The sequence below is a fragment of the Bombina bombina genome, chromosome 1 (assembly GCF_027579735.1).
Source record: "Bombina bombina isolate aBomBom1 chromosome 1, aBomBom1.pri, whole genome shotgun sequence".
NCBI classification, from domain to species: domain Eukaryota; kingdom Metazoa; phylum Chordata; class Amphibia; order Anura; family Bombinatoridae; genus Bombina; species Bombina bombina.
Window position 1 is genome coordinate 747,546,046 of NC_069499.1, and position 15,166 is coordinate 747,561,211.

Genomic DNA, 15,166 nt, shown 5'->3' on the forward strand with positions numbered 1-15,166 from the left:
TTTGGTTAATAACAATAAAATAAAAAATAGGGTATCATGTCCCTTTAATCTTTATAAATATATATGAATCAATATAACAGCAGCCCCAAACTCTTGAGCACTTACTGTGGGACTGCCTTACAAAGCGCTACTTGTAAGTGCAGCACCTCATGCTCCTTTCTTCTTTGCTGTCTGCAATGCATTGATTTTTCAGTTATACCCCCTGGCAACTAATGACTTGATATCGGCCTGTATCTAGTTGGGCTAGATATTATGAGCAATGCAACTACTGCCTGATTGGCTACTAAGGCCAAAAACATAATTTATGCTTACCAGATAAATTCCTTTCCTTCCGGATAGGGAGAGTCCACGGCTTCATTCCTTACTGTTGGGAAATACAACATCTGGCCCCAGCCAAAGGCTTAAATATCCCTCCCACTTTCTCATTACCCCAGTCATTCTGCCGAGGGAACAAGGAATGGTAGGAGAAACATTAGGGTATAAATTGTGCCAGAAGAATAAAATAAATAATAGGGGACCGCCCATAGACAAGTAAAAAATGGGCAGGGGCCGTGGACTTTCCCTATCCGTGAGGAAAGGAATTTATCTGGTAAGCATATATTATGTTTTCCTTCCTAAGATAGGGAGAGTCCACGGCTTCATTCCTTACTGTTGGGAAAACTATAACCAAGCTCCAGAGGACACTGAATGAATAACGGGAGGGAACAAAAAGCAACAAATCCTGCTTTCCATGCAGGGGTTAACATTCATGAATACAAGACTAGAAGGGACTGATTTACAGCTTGTCTGCCTTTTAATGAAAACTGTTTCAGTAAAGCTGTGACTAAAACCAAAACACCTCTGAAAATACCGGGCAACAGTCACTATTTTTTTTTTTAATACAAATTATTAGAACACATCTAAATATTTGCTTTGCAGTTGGTGCTCTATATCAAACTCCTGAGTCTTACAGCATCAAAAGTTTTATGTAAGAAGGGTTAACTGTTGAACAAAATACCGTCTGCCTGTCTGAGGGACACAGAGGTCACAGAAAATAAATTTTAAACAAATCAGAACTCTCTAAGATCTTGCTGAAATCAGGGTTAAAGACCAGACCCCAACCCCCCCCCCCCCCCTGCTCCCGCTACACTTCACTGACATGCTGGGGAGATAAAAGCACACGGAAAGGGAGATAGTCGGCAGAAGCAACTTTCAGAAGTGCGGCTATAACTCACACCTCTCCCACTTGCAGGACATTAATCCATTCTGCTCTTCCCTGCATCCATGCAGCATAGTTAAAGGAATAGAAGGGCAGCGACAATGCAGAAGCTCAAACGGACCCTGTTGCAAAACCCGAAGAACAAGATTTAGGCTCCAAGTAGGAGCCCCAGATCCAAACACAGGTCTGATCCTAATCAGAGCCTTAACAAAGGACTGCACAACTGGAAGCTCAGCCAGTCTCTTGTGCAATAAAACCGACAGGGCCAAAATCCCCTCAGGGAACTAGCAGAAAGGCCCTTCTCCAGCCCATCCTGGAGAAAAGATAAGATCCTGGCAACCTTAATTCTGTGCCAGGAAAAACCACGCTGTTCACACCAAAATAAGTAGGTCCTCCACACCTTGTGGTAGATACGCAGAGTAACTGGTTTATGAGCTTGATTAAGAGTATCAATGACACTCTCCGAGAAACCTCTCTTGGCTAAGACTATGGGGTCTATTTATATATGTGCGGACAGACATGATCCGCTATAGCAAACCATGTCCGCCGCTAATCGATAAATGCCGATAGCAGACACTGTCGGCATTTATCATTGCACCAGCAGTTCTTGTAAACTGCTGGTGCAATACCGCCACCTACAGATTTGCGGCCAATCGGCCGCTAGCAGGGGGTGTCAATCAGCCTGATCGTACAGATTGCTATACGCCGCCTCAGAGGCGGCGTATGAGTTTAGGAGCAGCAGTCTTAAGACCGCTGCTTCTTAACTCCTGTTTCTGGCTAGCCTGAAGCATCGCGCGGAAACAAGGAGAACAGGGGGTCATTCGGCCCTTGTTAAATAGACCTGTAAGCGTTCAGGCGCTACGCTGTCAGCCTCAGAGAATCTAGATTTTGATGAACAAATGGACCTTGTATCAGCAGATCTCTGCGACAAGGTAACTTCTACAGAGGAGATGAGGACATCCCCACTAGATCCGCGAAACATGGCCTTTGCAGCCACGATGGAGCAATCAGGATTACGGATACCAGCTCCTGCTTGATGTGGGCCACTACTCGAGGAAGAAGAGGTAATGGAGGAAAAAGATATGAGTTTGAACCTCCAGGGCACTGCTAGTGCATCTATTGGATCCACTTGGGGATCCCTCAACCTGTACTTGGGTAGCTTGGTATTGAGACGGGACGCCATGAGATCTATCTCTGGCGTCCCCCACTTGTGCATATCACTGCAAACACCTCGGGATGGAGAGACCATTCCCCTGGATGGAAGGATTGCCTGCTGAGAAAATCCTCTTCTGAAACTTCTCTGCCACCTCCTAACGTGACGAAAGGCACAGAATGACTGGGGTAATGAGGAAGTGGGAGGAATATTTAAGCCTTTGGCTGGGGTGTCTTTGCCTCCTCCTGGTGGCCAGGTGTTGCATTTCCCAACAGTAAGGAATGAAGTCTATCTTAGGAAGGAAAATTCTCCATAACCTTAGGCTTTATTGTGTAATTCCCCAGAAGAAAGTAACTGAGCCCTTTTGTCAGGAAACTTGATTGGGAGTGACCCTGTACTGAAAACATGCCAGCTCTAGAGGTTAACAGGAGCTGATGGCAGTGGTGCTGTAGGGAGAACCGTAAGCCACTACCAATACAAAGTCATCTGCTCCCTGCATAGTCTGTGTACAGGAACAGTGGGTTTTCATTTGTCAGCAGTGTGTGTGTGTTGGGTCTGTGGGAAGTCTTCTGCCTGTATGCTGTATAAGCCATATTGTGCGTCTTTACATCCTTATTGACACCAATTCCCCTTCTTGTAGCAACAATATTTCTGCTGAGTATTCATGATATTACACGCTGTGTGGTTACTTTTTCATCACATTTAAGCCAATCATGAAGCTGTAGAAATCTGAGCATAATGTATTTATATTATCATGTTACAGTGGTAAGTAACTGATATAACTTTCTTTGCATTCTGCAAATAAAGTGCTATGCAATGGGAACATATACTATATGGCCAAAAGGAGGACATCTGAGCTTTTTGGACATCTTATTTCCACAATATTTTGTTGTCTTTATGGGAATTTATGCCTATTCAGCCAAAAGAGCATTTGTGAGGTCAGGCACTAATGTTGGATGAGGTGGTTTGGCTCAAAAGCGACAATCCAAATGATTCCCAAAAGTGTTCAATAGGGTTGAGCTCAGAGATCTGTGCAGGCCACTCAAGTTCCTCTGCACCAAATTCATCAAACCAAACAGCCCCAGAGCATTATCTCTCCGTCACCAAACTTTACAGTATGCACTATGCATTCTGGTAGGCAGCATTATACTGGCATTTGCTACAGGCAGATTCTTCCTTTAGATTGCCAGACAGTGAAGTGTGATTACTCACTCTAGAGAACATATTTTCACTGCTCCAGAGTCCAGTGGTGGTGTGCTTTACACCATTGTTTCTCAACTGCGGTCCTCACGTACCCCCAACAGGCCAGGTTTTCATTATAGCTGAACCAGTGCACAGGTGAAATAATCATCTGATGGGTGAGAGCTGGTTAGTAACCATGGTGTTACTGATCATCTGATTACTTCCCCTGTGCACTGGTTCAGCTATAATACTTGAGGACCGAGGTTGAGAAACACTGCTTTACACAACTCCAGATTAAATTTCGAATTTTGCATGCTGGTGTGAGGCTTATGTACAGCTGTGCAGCCATGGAAACCATTACATGAAGCTCCAGATCCACAGATCTTGTGCTGATATTGCTTCCAAGGCAGTAAGGATGTGGGCGAAAAACCTAACTCAATTAATAGGGGTATCAACATATTTTTAGCCATATAGTATATATCTTTAGTTACCAGACAACAGCGTACTGCTGTTTCAAATGTAAATTACAGTATTCAGTGTCCCTAGAAAGAGCCTACAATATAAGTTATAAGTTAATAATGCGTGTAGTCTTAAAAATTAAAATTTTTCTCTATACTGAACCTACCCCCCCCCCCCCGAAACAGACATCCAAAACTGCAGCTTGTGAAATAATCAATAGGATAATTACTTTCCACTGCATTAAGTCTTTTAAATATCTCATGTCAAGTTTGTATCCGTTGCTGTTTTTTTATTCTTCAGTCATTAATGCAATTTTAATCTAGTTATTTGCAATTTTTTTAAAGGGCCAATAAAGTTAGTATGTGGCAGCAAAGGGAAGAGTTGTATACTCATCTGAATACATGAGGTTTTAGGATCTGAAATTGAATCCAGCCCTCTTTATTATTTAATGCTATAGGGTGAATTAAAAACACAATTTATGCTTACCTGATAAATTTATTTCTTTTGTGGTGTATCCAGTCCATGGATCATCCATTACTTGTGGGATATTCTCATTCCCAACAGGAAGTTGCAAGAGGACACCCACAGCAGAGCTGTAATATAGCTCCTCCCCTAACTGTCATAGCCAGTCATTCGACCGAAAACAAGCCGAGAAAGGAGGAACCATAGGGTGTAGTGGTTACTGTAGTTTAAATTTAAAAATTACCTGCCTTAAAATGACAGGGCGGGCCGTGGACTGGATACACCACAAGAGAAATAAATTTATCAGGTAAGCATAAATTGTGTTTTCTCTTGTAAGGTGTATCCAGTCCACGGATCATCCATTACTTGTGGGATACCAATACCAAAGCTAAAGTACACGGATGAAGGGAGGGACAAGGCAGGAACTTAAATGGAAGGAACCACTGCCTGTAAAACCTTTCTCCCAAATATAGCCTCCGAAGAAGCAAAAGTATCAAATTTGTAAAATTTTGAAAAAGTATGAAGCGAAGACCAAGTCGCCGCCTTGCAAATCTGTTCAACAGAAGCCTCATTTTTAAAGGCCCAAGTGGAAGCCACAGCTCTAGTGGAATGAGCTGTAATCCTTTCAGGAGGCTGCTGTCCAGCAATCTCATAGGCTAAGCGGATTAAGCTTCTTAGCCAAAAAGAAAAAGAGGTTGCCAAAGCCTTTTGACCTCTCCTCTGTCCAGAGTAGACAACAAACAAAGCAGATGTTTGACGAAAATCTTTAGTAGCTTGTAAGTAAAACTTTAAAGCACAGACCACGTCCAGATTGTGTAACACAAGGATGGAACCACAATCTCTTGATTGATATTCTTGTTAGATACCACCTTAGGTAAGAACCCAGGTTTGGTACGCAGGACTACCTTATCCGTATGAAAAATCAGATAAGGAGAATCACATTGTAAGGCAGATAGCTCAGAGACTCTACGAGCCGAGGAAATAGCTACCAAAAAAAAAAGAACTTTCCAAGATAAATCTATCTATCGAATGAAGAGGTTCAAACGGAACTCCTTGAAGAACCTTAAGAACTAAGTTTAAGCTCCATGGTGGAGCAACAGGTTTAAACACAGGCTTGATTCAAACTAAAGCCTGACAAAATGCCTGAACGTCTGGAACATCTGCCAGACGCTAGTGCAAAAGAATAGACAGAGCAAAAATCTGTCCCTTTAAGAAACTAGCTGACAATCCTTTTTCCAAACCTTCTTGGAGAAAAGATAAAATCCTAGGAATCCTGACCTTACTCCATGAGTAACCCTTGGATTCACACCAATAACGATATCTACGCCATACCTTATGGTAAATTTTCCTGGTGACAGGCTTTCGTGCCTGTATTAAGGTATCAATAACTGACTCGGTGAAGCCATGCTTTGATAAAATCAAGCATTCAATCTCCAGGCAGTCAGCCTCAAAGAAATTAGATTTGGATGGTTGAAAGGACCCTGAAGTAGAAGGTCCTGTCTCAGAGGCAGAGACCATGGTGGAAAGGATGACATGTCCACTAGATCTGCATACCAGGTCCTGCGTGGCCACGCAGGTGCTATCAGAATCACCGATGCTCTCTCCTGCTTGATCTTGGCAATCAGTCGAGGGAGCAGAGGAAACGGTGGAAACACATAAGCCAGGTTGAAAGACCAGGGCGCTGCTAGAGTATCTATCAGTGTCGCCTTGGGATCCCTGGACCTGGATCCGTAACACGGAAGCTTGGCGTTCTGGCGAGACGCCATGAGATCCAGTTCTGGTTTGCCCCAACGGAGAATCAGTTGTGCAAATACCTCCGGATGGAGTTCCCACTCTCCCGGATGAAAAGTCTGACGACTTAGAAAATCCGCCTCCCAGTGCTCTACACCTGGGATATGGATAGATGATAGGTGGCAAGAGTGAATCTCTGCCCAGTGAATTATTTTTGAAACTTCTAACATCTCTAGGGAACTTCTTGTTCCCCCTCGATGGTTGATGTAAGCTACAGTCGTGATGTTGACCGACTGAAATCTGATGTACCTCAGAGTTGCTAACTGAGGCCAAACCTGAAGAGCCTTGAATATCGCTCTTAGTTCCAGAATATTTATTGGAAGGAGAGACTCCTCCTGAGTCCACGATCCCTGAGCCTTCAGGGAGTTCCAGACTGCACCCCAACCTAGAAGGCTGGCATTTGTTGTTACAATAGTCCAATCTGGCCTGCGAAGGTCATACCTTTGGACAGATGGACCCGAGATAGCCACCAGGGAAGAGGATCCCTGGTCTCTTGGTCCAGATTCAGTTGAGGGGCCAAATCTGTGTAATCCCCGCTCCACTGACTGAGACTGCATAGTTGCAGCGGTCTGAGATGTAAGCGTGCAAACGGCACTATGTCCATTGCCGCTACCATTAAGCCGATTACTTCCATACACTGAGCCACCAAAGGGCGCGGAATGGAATGAAGAACCCAACAGGAATTTAGAAGCTTTGATAACCTGGACTCCGTCAAGGTAAATTTTCATTTCTACAGAATCTATCAGAGTCCCTAGAAAGGAAACTCTTGTGAGTGGGGATAGAGAACACTTTTCCTCGTTCACTTTCCACCCATGAGACCTCAGAAATGCCAGTACTACGTCCGTATGAGACTTGGCAATTTGGAAGTTTGACGCCTGTATCAGGATGTCGTCAAAATAAGGGGCTACTGCTATGCCCCGCGGCCTTAGGACCGCCAAAAGCGACCCTAGAACCTTTGTAAAGATTCTTGGGGCTGTAGCTAATCCAAAGGGAAGAGCTACAACTGGTAATGCCTGTCTTGAAAGGCAAACCTGAGAAACCGATGATGATCTTTGTGTATCGGAATGTGAAGATAAGCATCCTTTAGATCCACTGTAGTCATATATTGACCCTCCTGGATCAGTGGTAGGATGGTACGAATAGTTTCCATCTTGAACAACGGAACTTTGAGGAATTTTTTTAAGATCTTTAGATCCAAAATCGGTCTGAAGGTTCCCTCTTTTTTGGGAACCACAAACAGATTTGAGTAAAAACCCTGTTCCTGTTCCTCCTTTGGAACTGGATGGATCACTCCCATAACTAGGAGGTCTCGTACACAGTGTAAGAATGCCTCACTCTTTATCTGGTTTGCAGATAATTGTGAAAGGTGAAATCTCCCTTTTGGGGGGGAAGCTTTGAAGTCCAGAAGATATCCCTGGGATATAATTTCCAACGCCCAGGGATCCTGAACATCTCTTGCCCACGCCTGGGCGAAGAGTGAAAGTCTGCCCCCTACTAGATCCGTTACCGGATAGGGGGTCGTTCCTTCATGCTGTCTTAGAGGCAGCAGCAGGCTTTTTGACCTGCTTACCTTTTTTCCAGGTCTGGTTTGGTCTCCAGACCGTCTTGGATTGAGCAAAAGTTCCCTCTTGTTTATTATTAGAGGAAGTTGATGCCGAATCTGCCTTGAAGTTTCGAAAGGCACGAAAATTAGACTGTTTGGCCCTAGATTTGGACCTGTCCTGAGGAAGGGCACAACCTTTTCCTCCCGTGATATCAGCAATAATCTCCTTCAAACCAGGCCCGAATAGGGTCTGCCCCTTGAAGGGAATGTTAAGTAGCTTAGATTTTAAAGTCACGTCAGCTGACCATGATTTAAGCCATAGCGCTCTGCGCGCCTGTATAGCAAAACCAGAATTCTTAGCCGTTAGTTTATTCAAATGAACAATGGCATCAGAAATAAAATAATTGGCTAGCTTAAGTGCTCTAAGTTTGCCAAGTATGTCATCCAATGGAGTCTCTACCTGTAAAGCCTCTTCCAGAGACTCAAACCAGTACGCCGCAGCAGCAGTGACAGGGGCAATGCATGCAATGGGCTGTAGGATAAAACCTTGTTGAATAAATATTTTCTTAAGGTAACCTTCTAATTTTTTATCCATTGGCTCTAAAAAAGCACAACTGTCCTCGACAGGGATAGTAGTACGCTTTGCTAGAGTAGAAACTGCCTCTTCCACCTTAGGGACTGTCTGCCATAAGTCCCGTGTGGTGGCGTCTATTGGAAAACATTTTTCTAAAAATAGGAGGGGAAGAGAACGGCACACCTGGTCTATCCCATTCCTTATTAATAATTTCTGTAAACCTTTTAGGTATTGGAAAAACATCAGTACACACCGGCACTGCAAAGCATTTATCCAGTCTACAAAATTTCTTTAGCACTGCAATGGTATCACAGTCATTTAGAGCAGCTAAAACCTCCCTAAGTAACACGCGGAGGTGTTCAAGCTTAAATTTAAATGTAGAAATATTAGAATCAGGTATCTTTCCTGAGTCATTAACATCACCCACTGACTGAAGCTCTCCTTCCTCAGCTTCTGCATATTGTGAGGCAGTATCAGACATGGTTCTTAAAGCGTCAGTATGCTCTGCATTTTGTCTCACCCCAGAGCTATCTCGCTAACCTCTAAGTTCAGGTAGTCTGGCTAATACCGCTGACAGTGTATTATCCATGACTGCCGCCATGTCTTGTAAAGTAAACGCTATAGGCGCCCTAGATGTACTTGGCGCCATTTGAGCGTGAGTCCCTTGGGCGGGAGTCAAAGGGTCTGACACGTGGGGAGAGTTAGTCGGCATAACTTTCCCCTCGTCAGATTCCTCTGGTGATAATTTTTTTTAAAACAGAATATGATCTTTATTGCATAAAATGAAATCAGTACATTTGGTACACATTCTAAGAGGGGGTTCCACCATGGCTTTTAAACATAATGAACAAGGAGTTTCTTCTATGTCAGACATGTTTATACAGACTAGCAATGAGACTAGCAAGCTTGGAAAACACTTTAAATCAAGTTAACAAGCAAATATAAAAAACGGTACTGTGCCTTTAAGAGAAACAAATTTTGTCAGAATTTGAAAAACAGTGAAAAAATGCAGTAAATCAAACGAAATTTTTACAGCGTATGTAATAGGCTAGCAAAGCATTGCATCCACTTGCAAATGGATGATTAACCCCTTAGTTCAAAAAACGGATCAAAAAAACGAAATAGACGTTTTTTAACAGTCACAACCAACTGCCACAGCAAGCTGTGGTCCTACCTTCCCCAATAAACGACTTTGGAAAGCCTTTGAGCCCTTTAGAGATGTCCTATAGCATACAGGGGAATCCTGAGGGAAGCTGGATGTCACAGTTTGTAATTTTAACTGCACCAACTGTAACTTTTATACTATAACAGTGGAAAGCCTCAGTAAAACTGTTTCTAGTAAAAATTTAAGCCAGCCATGTGGAAAAAAACTAGGCCCCAATAAAGTTTTATCACCAATGCATATATAAAAACGATTAAACATGCCAGCAAACGTTTATATTGCAATATCATAAGGGTATTACCCCTGGGAGTAAGCATGATACCAGTCGTTATTAAATCACTGTATTCAGGGTTAACTTACATTAATCCGGTATTAGCAGCATTTTCTAGTGTTTTCCATCTCTAGAAAAAATTATAACTGCACATACCTGATAGCAGAATAAACTGCACGCCATTCTCTCGCTGAAGTTACCTCATCTGTGTAATCCCCTCAGACATATGTGAGAATAGCAATGGATCTTAGTTACAACCTGCTAAGATCATAGAAACCTCAGGCAGATTCTTCTTCTATTTACTGCCTGAGATAAAATAGCACAACTCCGGTACTATTTAAAAATAACAAACTTTTGATTGAAGAAAATAAACTAACTATATTTAACCACTCTCTCCTACAACATCCTAGCTTGTTGAGAGTTGCAAGAGAATGACTGGCTATGACAGTTAGGGGAGGAGCTATATTACAGCTCTGCTGTGGGTGTCCTCTTGCAACTTCCTGTTGGGAATGAGAATATCCCACAAGTAATGGATGATCCGTGGACTGGATACACCTTACAAGAGAAATAATACTGTAGAATTTTAAAAGAAGACAACAATAAATATCCCATAAATATAAAAAATAACATTGAAAAAGGATATCACCATTTTCTCCTTTCACTGTGACTCCAATTGCACGTGTAGTCATTTGTAGACTTACATAGTGTGTTTTGCTTTTCATTTGGATAAATTCCTTGGTGCTTTTGACTTGTCACAATGTAAGCAGGACTATCATTCTAACATTAAAACTTAGTTACAAACCTGCCAGCAGGTATGAGGAGACTTCCGTTCCAAGATGTACTGTGTTAAAGGAGATGGTTCAAGCTCATATTTGTCAAATGGTAGCTTGTCAATAACCATCGGCTCACAGTCCACACAGGAGAACCTCACCACAGGATGAGCAGTGCGCGGTGGCTTCAATATAGAAAACAAAATGTACAAGTATATACAATTAGCTTAAAAGGACCAGAAAGTACAGTAGAATTGCATAACCAATGAATGTATAATAGAAAGACAAATCAGTAACAGTCTGAATTTCAAATGAGAAAAAGATTTTTTTCTTACAGATATCAGTTACTTATATTTCCCCTCCCCATGTATTATGTGCAAGCCATCAGCCAATCACAAATGCATATATGTATATACTGTGAACTCTTGCAGATGCTCAGTAAAAGCTGGTGCTTCAGAAAGCATGCATATAAAAAGATTGTTCACTTTTTGATAATAGCAGTAAATTGGAAAGTTGCTTAAAATTGTATGCCCTTTCTGAACCATGAAACTTTAATTTGGTCTTTAGTGTCCCTTTAAAATGTGCAATTCTTAAAATATGCTAACTACATTTATAAGGAAGCAGAAATAGTTTAAAAGGTACATTATAGTCAATTATTTGTCTTTGTTTTATATATTTGTGTATATATGTTGATGCACACACCATGATGTTAAAAAAAAAGTTTTTTATTTTGAAATAACTAAATCGCAGCTGCAAAGTATGTGTTAGCTAGCTATAAGGGTGACAAGACGCATTATTTCAATTAAAATGACACATTTAACATACTACCCCACATGAAGATAGTAAGTGCATTTTTACTGATTATTTTATAGAAGTTCAACTAACATACAATTTTTGTTATCTTTTTTTTTTTTAACTGAAAAATTACAGGATAGAGAGGGGCAGGTACATTTTAAAGAAACACCTTTATAGATTATGGAAGTGAAAAGACTTTTAAAAGGGACAGACTACTGTGAATTTCAATTTTTTATATATTTTTTTTTTAAAAAAGAGCGAAAAACATACAATTATGCTTACCAGATACTTTCCTTTCCATCTGTACAGGGAGAGTCCACAGCTGCATTCATTACTTGTGGGAAATACAGAACCTGGCCACCAGGAGGAGGCAAAGACACCCCAACCAAATGCTTAAATACCTCCCCCACTTCCCTTATCCCCCAGTCATTCTGTCTAGGGAACAAGGAATAGTAGGATAAATATCAGGGTGAAAAGGTGCCAGAAGAACAAATTAAAATTTAGGGTCGCCCAATGGAGAACACGGGCGGGAGCTGTGGACTCTCCCTGTACAGAAGAAAAGGAAATTATCTGGTAAGCATAATTTATATTTTCCTTCTTAATACAGGGAGAGTCCACAGCTGCATTCATTACTTGTGGGAAATTATATCCAAGCTACAGAGGACACTGAATACTAACAAGAGGGCAAAAAAAGAAGAGGCGGACACCATCTGAGGGCAACACAGCCTGCAAAACCCTTTCTCCTGAAGTCTGCTTCAACAGAAGCAAAAAAAAAATCAAAGTTTGGAAAAAGAATGTAAGACCAAGTAATCCATCCAACAAAACTGATCCATAGAGGCCTCATTTTAGAGGCCCCAGAGACTGTCACTGCTTAAAAAACTGAGCCGTAAACCTCAGAGGAGGCTTACGTTCCGCTAACTCTTGTCCCAAGCGGAAAATACTCCTCAACTAAAAAATAAGGAAGTCTAAGATGTATTCTGACCCTTACGCTTCCCAGATAGATAGTAAACAGATAAAACTGTCTATTCTTAGATAGCCTGAAGATAAAACCTTAAGGCACGATTCCATAAAATGTAGTAAACTTTCCTTTGCGAAGAAGGAACAGGATATAAAAAGGACCACAAATTCTCGACTGAAGGTGCGATTTGACACAACCTTAGGAGGAATCCAACTAAGTTCGCAAAACAGCCTTACTATCGTGGAACACCCGATAAGGAGGGTCGCATAGCAAGTCCGTAAACTCAGAGACTTTTTGCACACAAAAGTAATATGTAGACGTAATGGGTCTTCTAAGAGCAAAGGTAGCCCGATGCCAAAACCATAAAACAAGATCAAAATCTCCAAGACGGAGCCTCAGAACTACACACCAGCCTGAACGCAGTCAGAGCCCTAACCAAACTGTGTGTCCAGAACTACAACAAGCCTCTAGAACCTAAAAACAGACAGGACCAAACCTGTCCCAACCAGGAACTAGCTAAGAAGCCCTTCTCCAGATTATTCTGGAGGAAGAAAAGAATCCTGGCAGGACTGAATAGTGTGCCAGGATGAACCACTCTCTTTACAGCCGAAGGGGTCCTCCACACCTATGATAGATGACGGGGGACCAGCCAACACGCTTTAATGAGAGGACCATAACCTCTTCAGAAAAAAACGTCTCTTCGGTTAAGACTAAGCGACATATCACAGTCTGTCTCGGAGAAAAAAGATTTGAGGAAGCAAAAAACATAATTTATGTAAGAACTTACCTGATAAATTCATTTCTTTCATATTAGCAAGAGTCCATGAGCTAGTGACGTATGGGATATACATTCCTACCAGGAGGGGCAAAGTTTCCCAAACCTTAAAATGCCTATAAATACACCCCTCACCACACCCACAATTCAGTTTAACGAATAGCCAAGAAGTGGGGTGATAAAAAAGTGCGAAAGCATATAAAATAAGGAATTGGAATAATTGTGCTTTATACAAAAAAATCATAACCACCACAAAAAAGGGTGGGCCTCATGGACTCTTGCTAATATGAAAGAAATGAATTTATCAGGTAAGTTCTTACATAAATTATGTTTTCTTTCATGTAATTAGCAAGAGTCCATGAGCTAGTGACGTATGGGATAATGACTACCCAAGATGTGGATCTTTCCACACAAGAGTCACTAGAGAGGGAGGGATAAAATAAAGACAGCCAATTCCTGCTGAAAATAATCCACACCCAAAATAAAGTTTAATAAAAAACATAAGCAGAAGATTCAGACTGAAACTGCTGCCTGAAATACTTTTCTACCAAAAACTGCTTCAGAAGAAGAAAATACATCAAAATGGTAGAATTTAGTAAAAATATGCAAAGAGGACCAAGATGCAACTTTGCAAATGTGATCAACCGAAGCTTCATTCCTAAACGCCCAGGAAGTAGAAACTGACCTGGTAGAATGAGCTGTAATCCTCTGAGGCGGAGTTTTACCCGACTCAACATAGGCAAGATGAATTAAAGATTTCAACCAAGATGCCAAAGAAATGGCAGAAGCTTTCTGGCCTTTTTTAGAACCGGAAAAGAAAACAAATAGACTAGAAGTCTTTCGGAAAGACTTAGTAGCTTCAACATAATATTTCAAAGCTCTAACAACATCCAAAGAATGCAATGAATTCTCCTTAGAATTCTTAGGATTAGGACATAATGAAGGAACCACAATTTCTCTACTAATGTTGTTGGAATTCACAACTTTAGGTAAAAATTCAAAAGAAGTTCGCAACACCGCCTTATCCTGATGAAAAATCAGAAAAGGAGACTCACAAGAAAGAGCAGATAATTCAGAAACTCTTCTGGCAGAAGAGATGGCCAAAAGGAACAAAACTTTCCAAGAAAGTAATTTAATGACCAATGAATGCATTGGTTCAAAGGGAGGAGCTTGAAGAGCTCCCAGAACCAAATTCAAACTCCAAGGAGGAGAAATTGACTTAATGACAGGTTTTATACGAACCAAAGCTTGTACAAAACAATAAATATCAGGAAGAATAGCAATCTTTCTGTGAAGAAGAACAGAAAGAGCAGAGATTTGTCCTTTCAAGGAACTTGCAGACAAACCCTTATCTAAACCATCCTGAAGAAACTGAAAAATTATCGGTATTCTAAAAGAATGCCAAGAAAAAAGATGAGAAAGACACCAAAAAATATAAGTCTTCCAGACTCTATAATATATCTCTCTAGATACAGATTTACGAGCCTGTAACATAGTATTAATCACAGAGTCAGAGAAACCTCTTTGACCAAGAATCAAGCGTTCAATCGCCATACCTTTAAATTGAAAGATTTCAGATCCTGATGGAAAAAAAGGACCTTGTGACAGAAGGTCTGGTCTAACGGAAGAGTCCACGGCTGGCAAGAGGCCATCCGGACAAGATCCACATACCAAACCTGTAAGGCTATGCCGGAGCTACCAGCAGAAAAAACGAGCATTCCTTCAGAATCTTGGAGATTACTCTTGGAAGAAGAACTAGAGGCGGAAAGATATAGACAGGATGATACTTCCAAGGAAGTGATAATGCATCCACTGCCTCCGCCTAAGGATCCCGGGATCTGGACAGATATCTGGGAAGTTTCTTGTTTAGATGAGACGCCATCAGATCTATTTCTGGAAGTTCCCACATTTGAACAACCTGAAGAAATACCTCTGGGTGAAGAGACCATTCGCCCGGATGCAACGTTTGACGACTGAGATAATCCGCTTCCCAATTGTCTACACCTGGGATATGAACCGCAGAGATTAGACAGGAGCTGGAGTCCGCCCAAACCAAAAAAATTCGAGATACTT

General features: G+C 41.5%; 1 protein-coding gene across 1 annotated transcript in view; it reads right to left on the bottom strand.

Annotated features, from left to right (window-relative positions):
* Positions 1-15,166, bottom strand: part of LOC128660794 (integrator complex subunit 6) — a 516,514-nt gene that overhangs the window by 268,336 nt on the left and 233,012 nt on the right. Inside the window, exon 7 of the mRNA XM_053714821.1 lies at positions 10,598-10,750. Within this exon, the coding sequence (XP_053570796.1) occupies positions 10,598-10,750 (153 nt within the window). The remainder of the gene's footprint in view (positions 1-10,597; positions 10,751-15,166) is intronic.